The sequence below is a fragment of the Etheostoma spectabile genome, chromosome 10, assembly GCF_008692095.1.
Source record: "Etheostoma spectabile isolate EspeVRDwgs_2016 chromosome 10, UIUC_Espe_1.0, whole genome shotgun sequence".
Classification (NCBI taxonomy): domain Eukaryota; kingdom Metazoa; phylum Chordata; class Actinopteri; order Perciformes; family Percidae; genus Etheostoma; species Etheostoma spectabile.
The window spans coordinates 13719147-13726783 of record NC_045742.1 but is presented as its reverse complement, the minus strand read 5'-3'; the positions used below and the strand labels follow the sequence as shown (position 1 = coordinate 13726783).

Below are 7637 nucleotides of genomic sequence, written 5' to 3'. Positions count from 1 at the left end.
CTTGCTGATGATTATCCCCCCCCCCTCCCAATTGAACACATTGCTTCAATTGTTTAGAGTCCACTCTGAAAGTATTATTAACAAAGCACATAATTCAAAATTTAAATGAATAAATATAACTTGCAAGGACAATAAAACATACAAGTTTTTGAAAATGCAAGTTTAATATATTATCTGAAGTGTTGGCACAATGTAAGGATTGCAAGCTGGGGAGGTCACGGTCTTGTCACGTCACATTCAAATGTTTTCACCATCCTCACAGTGCGTCATGTCGCATGCAGTCTTCTGTACTGCTGTGAGCCTGAGAATCCAACAGAGGGCATCATCCGCAAGCAAATCCTGGTAAGCAATGCTACGGGCACTATCTGTTAGTGCCCAACATTTTAGGAGGACAAAGTCTGTTTGTCAGTGTCTAATCTTTACAGATGGCCAGCAAAACAGGGAGGACCTGGCTGGACTGCAAAAATCCCCAGATGGCGGATAACTTCTTAAGTTTTGCTGTCAAGGTAAAGAATAAGGAAATAACTCTTAAAATGAGAGTGCTTCAATCTGTTCAAGTTTAGAGCAAACAGAAATATGGTTTCTTTAAAAACGATTCGACATTCAATATCCCTAGAGCCTGGAAACTCTCTATGGCCAACTGACGTCCAGGGGTGACAGAGCAGATGACATCACTTCATCCAAAGGGGATGTAGAGAAGGATTTGCTTCGAATACTCTCATGCCAGGCAGAATCGGTGAGCTGTGGCACATGTGATGTTCAACACCTTCAATGTGAATATTTGTTCTTGTGATATTTGGCAGCTAAGGAAGTGCTATTTTGAAAGACTTGAAGTGTGAACTGTGAGACAGCTAAAATGTTTACCTAGAAACAATGAGAGAGGGAAATCTTATTCTGTGCTTAAATGGAATGTTATACTGTTTCAAAGTTCAAATCTCTTCTTTTTAGGCCTTTATTCAAGGGAATAACCAGGAGGCTGTGGTCTATGTGCAGCGCTGTAAAGACATGCTGCTGCGGCTACCTAAAGATGTAAATGAAAAAGCCCTCTGTTATTACTATAACACCACTATATATTTTTGATCCACATTTACATAACATATTGCTGTGGAAAGTGTAGGAGATGTTAAGTCTGAATATATTTTTCAATATAGACTGCGTACCTCTCCATTTTGTGCTACAACTTTGGAATAGACACTTACAATCTGAGAAAGTTTGAGGACAGCGCATTTTGGCTGAGGTAAGTAGAAGTTGTACGGAAGAGTGCTAAGAAACAATGCAGTGGGAAAGCGTTTTGATGTGTTCTTCTTTTTCAGCCAAAGCTATGAAATTGGAAAAATGAATGTGAAATATGCCCCTGGATCTGAAGTCCAGGTAATATAGTGCAAAACAGAATTTAGTTGAAGCAACTGGTACAAATTAAAATATTAATTATTATTACTGTCTTCAATTTCCCTGACAATAGGCCAAGGTTTTGAGGCTCCTTGCCACTGTTTATTTAGAGTGGGACTGTCAGAGGTTTCAGGAGAAAGCTCTTAATGCTGTCGGCTTAGCAAACAAGGTGGGATATAAGAAACCATTGGAAAATTGTATTCTACATATGCATTTTTTTAAACATACACTTACAAAAAATGCTCTGTACCCAATTACAATTTGACAGGAATGTGTGAGCGCCTCTGGGCTGAACTTAAAGATCCGAATACTCTTGAAATGTGGAGCCGCAGATGATCATATCAGAGCAGGTTAGTTATTACCCGAATCTCATTGAATTATTTATACAGAACTTCATTAACATAAACAGCAGTGGGGCATCAGTGGCTAAGAGTTTAGAGAAGTAGATGCAAGAAGGAAATGTTGCTAGTTTGATTCTTTAAGGCTACCAGAGAGAAATTTGGAAAAACTAAATATGGCTACTGATAAGTTCAATTGCTTCAGAAATATTCTAAATGTCTACAGTGATATAGCTGTTACAAGTCTGGTCAGGTGTTCCAGTAGAGCTGCAGTAGATGATTGTGCTTGTACTGGGACTCTCCCAAGTTTTCATATGTGTCTAAGGGGAACTTGCACTTGAGTTAAATGCACATTTAAAAGCAGATCATAAAAATATGTTTTCAGGACTTAATGAGATGCTGGAATCTAAGATTTATCTTGAAGTGTGTCTGAGCACAGTGAAACTACTCATGTCTGAAGACAGGTAAAACCTTCAGCATCTTTGCTAGTACTCTACTACACTTTGATCTTTGTAAACATACACAGCCTATATAAACACAGACTTTTTTAAAGGAATGCCCAGATGCATGCTATGCTAAATAATATCTGTTTATTTTCATAGAGAAGTGCTGGCATTTGAGTTTTTGAAACGTGTGTGTCAACACTTTGAGTCGTCCCCTGACCTGGGAACTGCTCTTGTCTTGCACATTGAGCTTCTGCTGCAGAGGGGCAAGGAGCTGTTGGGCAAACAGAAGATAGAGGATATCATCACTGGTACTTTATTTTTGCATTCCAGTTCTTGAATAAGTTGGTGTGCCTCTGTATTTGCAGTAAACCCCTTTTTTTTTACACCCACACAGGCCACTATACAGGAAAACAGCTGACTCCACAGGCCCTCACTCGCCTACATGTCATGCTGTGGGATAAAGCGTCCAAATACTTTGAGGTATGTTAAACATAGCCTTGTTTTTCCTTAATTCAAAAGATATTTTTATAGTGTACATACACATTTATAATTATCAGCATTGTGGCTGAGAGATCAGCACTAATAGCAAGGTGGCAGGTGGGGCCACACAATGCCCACTGCTCCTAAATAGTTAGAATAGGTTTAATGCAGAGGTTTAATTTCCACACAGAGATAAAAAAAGGATAAATTAATACTCTTATTATATTTCTTCCCAGGCCAAGAACTATGCTGAGGCTCTTCAGTGGTATAACTACTCCCTGAGTTTTTTCAAAGCAGGTCAAATGGAGCCCAACTCAGCCAAACTGCAGAGGAACAGAGCTTCCTGTTTTCTGCAACTTAAGCAACTGGAAAAGGTAAGACAACTTGAGCCACAGTAGCCAGTCGGTGGTGCGTGACAGAACTTGGCAGCCCCAATGGCAAATGCTCCTGGCACACATTTACAGTTTATGTATGTAAGGTATGTTTGCTTGTATGTGAAATATTGTGTTTATCAGGCAAAAGAAGCAATTAAAGAAGCAGAGCGATGTGATCCTGACAGCATTTTCACTCAGTTCAGTGTTTACAAGATTGCAGTACAGGAGAACAATGTGAAAAAAGGTATTTAAATAGCATTAGTTGTGTGATACATAAGGAGTAAAAATGTATATTGTTGTAGTCCTACAATTTTACTACAGCCACAATTTTCAGCATATTCTCTGTGGTGATGATGAGGCTGTTGATTTGTACCAGCTGCAGAGGCAGTGAATGCGATGGGACTTCTGTCCAAGAGTTGTGTTGCCAGTGAGGACGGACTGCTGGTTTCTGAGAATGCTGCTTCCAATCTCCTCAGTCTGGCTGCTCAGATTGCTTTGGAGGTAGGACTCATCACTTGACTCTGTACACCAGTTTTAAAGAATTGGGAAAATAATTAGTTTAGTTTGGTGGAATTATAACTTATCACTTGTCAAACTTTTATGATGTTGTTATGGTGTTGTAGGGCTCCAAAACCTTGGGTTTAGTCCTCAAGAACGATGCTTACAGCCTGGAGTTTGTGGGTGGGAATCTGATGAACGATCATGTCTTAAACACTGCACTGATCTGGGGAGGATGGCATGTTAGCAGATGTTTGGTTGTTTGTTACACATTTCCAGGAAAAGCTCCTCATTGGGTAAAAACAATCAGCTGGGATCAGAGATAAAACATTACTGGTTACCACCTCCCCAGGCTAATTGCACATAAACATATAAATAAGTACTGACAAATGTTTTATAGTTACATGACATGACAGTTATTTGACTGGTGGGTGGTGGTATTAATGAGGACGATGTATGTCCCCCTGTGACAGAATGAACAGCAGGAAACTGCCATGAAGGCTCTGGAGAGCTTGTGTGAAAACTCCAAAGATGAAGCTCAGGTTCTGACTGCTCTCAGGTCAGATGCCAAATTTCTATATTTATTTTATTTTGAATCATTCAGCGTTCATGTGTTCGGACTATGTAAACAAAACATGATGGTACAGTTTCACACATAACATGACAACATTTAGTAGAGAGGGCTTATGTGCTGGGAGATTGTAGAGAGTTTGCTAGTTTTCCATACACATCTATGATCCACTGACCTATATTCCCTTGCTTCTCCACTGAAAATGTGTCTCTGTATAATACAGTTAGTAGGTGAAAGAAAGGAGGTCAACACCAGTTTCTCCATTCATCTTTTTATAGGTGTTTGGTTCGACTTGTGCTCTCCACAGAAGAAAAATCGAGTAATGAGATGAGGTGAGGGGAAGAGATAGTACCTAATAGTGATTACATACTATTGATGCTGCTTTTAATCAAATCATAGATTTACAGTTACTACATTTACTACTTACATTACTCCATGTAGGGATGGGAATCTGGATGTCGTGCTGCCATATTTAAAAATGGGTGAGTACATATGCAACAATTAAGGTTGAATTGTATTTTGGGAAGAAATCAACTACAGTACCTGCTGTGCATCATAACCCACAAATGTTTTGTTTATCATCACTGCAGCACTGCAGAAAGTTTCTCACCAGTCCTGCTTGACTGTTGAGCAACGCACAGAGGAATCTAACTGGTTCAGGAAGATTGGTACCAAGACTTCCTCTATTTGTCACTTCAATCTAACATGGTATGCTATTGCTTAAACTCTTGCAGCACTTCCATTTTGTGTGTGTGTCTGTGTCTGTGTGTGTGTGTCCTTACAGCGTGGAACTCCGCTCTGCAGTGCGAGAACAGCCCTGACAGAATGAGGGATTTCTTTGTGCTCTCGTACCAGGCAAGTGCCCTTATTAGCTTTGCCAGGTGAAATAATCAATATCAACAATACATGGCTATAGATATCAATAACACCTAAACAGGGAATTAACATTGCTTTATAAAGATAATTTAAGATAAAGAATCTCTGTAACCCACAATGTCCTTTGACTTTACCTTCAGCAGAATACCTATATTTGCAAATGGATTTTTAATCTTTAATTCTCCATGAGATGCTGACTGAGTACACATGCATTCATGTCTGAGAACACCTCTGTACAATGAGAAGTTTGCGAGACACTGGGATGAAGTACTTTATGTTAGGCAAAATCATCAAATATAATTGTTTTCTACCACAAATGTTCCAGTTTGTCCTGTGCACAGAACTTTCACTTGTTTTGAACTAACCAACTTACCTTTGTTTTATGGAACAATGACATCTGAATGAACTCGTAGCTCTCCCAGCTGTGCCCTCCTGATCGCACACTGCTCATGGGCCAGAAGACGTGTCTGCTAATGGCTGCCGCTGCTTCTCTGGAGATCTGCAGGAAGTCTCTTCACTCCATCCAGGTGTGCCACCCACTCCCTCTATCCATTTCCTACATTTAGCACGCTCTCCATCCTCATGGATGGAAATTTACCAAGACCAGGAGAAGAGGGGTGACTAACCACATTATTGGTGCTGGCGTAGGCGTTTCATTTTAAAGACCTCCTGCCTTTAAACAGTAAGTGAACACTAGATGGCGATGATGAATCCAGAATACTCTTTTTGGGTTTCTGTTTGGTTCGCAGACTGAGGAGCTCACTCAGGCTCTGGAGTACATTCAGATCTGTTGGGAGGTCTGGAAAACCCTGAAAGCATCAGGTACCTTAAGTGGCTTCACGAGCCGAAAAACACCCACGTTTAATTATTTGCGTACATCTTTCATTAATTTAAATGAAGCAAAGGAAATGTATCCTCACCATGTACTTGCAGGAAGCTCCCCAATGGACCCAACAGACACACTGCTGCTTCTGTATGAATTTGAAGCTCGGGCTAAGCTGAATGACCCCAAGGTTGAGACAGTACTGGAGTCTGTCTTGGAGCTTGACAGTGTTGAAACCAAGGTGTTAGAGACCATTGCAGGTATTGTTCATCTCATCTCTGCTGACATGCCTTAAGAAACAGACACAATCTAGTATTTTCAGTATGCTGGCATCTTTTTTCTTTCTTTCTATATGTAGCCTTAGCCATGGAGCCTCCAGCCCACTTCCCTCTGTTGTGTAAGAAGGCCTTGAGGGTTGCTCTCTCCCTCCACAAGAAACAACCACAGACTGACCTGACCCGCTGCAGGCATACCCATCTTTACTATGCATGAAAACACCCTTGACATTTCATTAACAATCCATTCTCACAAATTGCGTGTTGGGATGAAAGGTATTCTGATTGTATGCTGGTGTGTCCCTTTCTTAGCAAGTGTGTCCACAGCCTGATCAAGCTGTCCCTCCCAAGCGGTGTGTCAGAGGTGGAGGCCCATGTGCTCGATGAGGTGTGGAACTACTACGAGGAGGCCCTGTCCATCATTGCAGCCGCAGTGAGTCAGCACCAATCACACATCGCCATCCGTTGGCACTCACCTCCTGTTCCCTCCAACAGGATTGCACCCTGCTATATAATTAACCCTCTCTCTTCCACTCCATGCCTGCCTACTGTTCTGGAAGCCATTTTTTTATCAATGGGCTTTCAGCCGCACTTCAATTAGCAGATGCTTCCATTCACCACCCCCTTCCTGCCAATTTGAATCTTAATGTGATGTACAAGTCATCATACTGCCGGTGAGCTGCGGCTCTGAAAGAGGCATCTAATCATTGAAACATTACACTGCTATAGAGGCAGTGCATATTTCCCCTTTCATTTTGAGTTATTATTCAAAAGCTGTTGAATTCTTTGGATCAAAGTGAAAGCCCAAGATTAAAGTGGTGTGAAAAACGAATTAAACTTTAGAAATGATAGACCTTTGAGTTTGTTTACGCTCTGTTTAGGACTCCAAAGCATTAGTGAAGGTTAACATACAGTTGAACAGGATTGGATTGAAGTTACTCACAAGCTTTATCCACACACAAAAATGTTAAATGGCCTTTTGAACATCTTCCTGCTCTTCTCTGCAGCCAGACGACTTCCCAGAGATGGAGACACTGTGGCTGCTGACTCGGGCTTGGAACACAGGGATTTTGCTGTACAGCCTGGCTCAGTACCCCGAGGCGGAGAAGTGGTGTGGCCTCGCAATGAGCTTCATCCGCCACCTTGGATCACTGCAGGAGAGCTACGAGACACAGGTGCAGGACTGGTGGAAAGGAAGGGAGGGGATGAAGCAAACTGGGGTGGTTTTACGGCTCACAGGTCTTATGCTGTAGCGAGTATCATTGTAGACCTTTGAGAGCCAAGACCTTTGTAAGCTTTACAGTTGTTTTTTGTGAACTCACAGATGTCAAGCCTCTACAGTGAAATCCTGGACAGGTTGGACAAAGCAAAGAAGAACCTCATCATGGAGGAGTAAGCCAACAAGGACAGGTCAGCTGTGATCAGCCATTCTATAAGTGAATCGGTTCTATAAGTTGCAGATGAATGTTATTAATGTTGTGGTAAAATGTTCACCAGATGTTCTAGTTTGGTAAAGTGAATTGTGTTGAGGGGTTAAGACACAAACCACATTCATTTCAGCCTTTAT

At 41.3% G+C, this 7637-nt stretch overlaps 1 protein-coding gene across 3 annotated transcripts in view; it reads left to right on the top strand.

Annotated features, from left to right (window-relative positions):
• The window catches only part of tex11 (testis expressed 11), a 9391-nt gene extending 1754 nt beyond the window's left edge, over positions 1-7637 (top strand). For 2 of the 3 annotated variants that reach the window (XM_032528584.1, XM_032528586.1), the window contains exons 4-29: positions 263-342; positions 426-506; positions 617-736; positions 949-1029; positions 1152-1237; positions 1314-1371; positions 1463-1558; positions 1658-1739; positions 2113-2191; positions 2330-2481; positions 2568-2653; positions 2890-3027; positions 3169-3271; positions 3404-3528; positions 3999-4084; positions 4375-4428; positions 4538-4578; positions 4687-4764; positions 4881-4951; positions 5386-5499; positions 5722-5794; positions 5906-6055; positions 6154-6262; positions 6383-6503; positions 7078-7245; positions 7395-7637. In XM_032528584.1, the coding sequence (XP_032384475.1) occupies positions 263-342; positions 426-506; positions 617-736; positions 949-1029; positions 1152-1237; positions 1314-1371; positions 1463-1558; positions 1658-1739; positions 2113-2191; positions 2330-2481; positions 2568-2653; positions 2890-3027; positions 3169-3271; positions 3404-3528; positions 3999-4084; positions 4375-4428; positions 4538-4578; positions 4687-4764; positions 4881-4951; positions 5386-5499; positions 5722-5794; positions 5906-6055; positions 6154-6262; positions 6383-6503; positions 7078-7245; positions 7395-7466 (2504 nt within the window). In that variant the 3' untranslated portion in view covers positions 7467-7637. The remainder of the gene's footprint in view (positions 1-262; positions 343-425; positions 507-616; positions 737-948; positions 1030-1151; positions 1238-1313; positions 1372-1462; positions 1559-1657; positions 1740-2112; positions 2192-2329; positions 2482-2567; positions 2654-2889; positions 3028-3168; positions 3272-3403; positions 3529-3998; positions 4085-4374; positions 4429-4537; positions 4579-4686; positions 4765-4880; positions 4952-5385; positions 5500-5721; positions 5795-5905; positions 6056-6153; positions 6263-6382; positions 6504-7077; positions 7246-7394) is intronic. The other variant, XM_032528585.1, reaches the window with a different exon arrangement.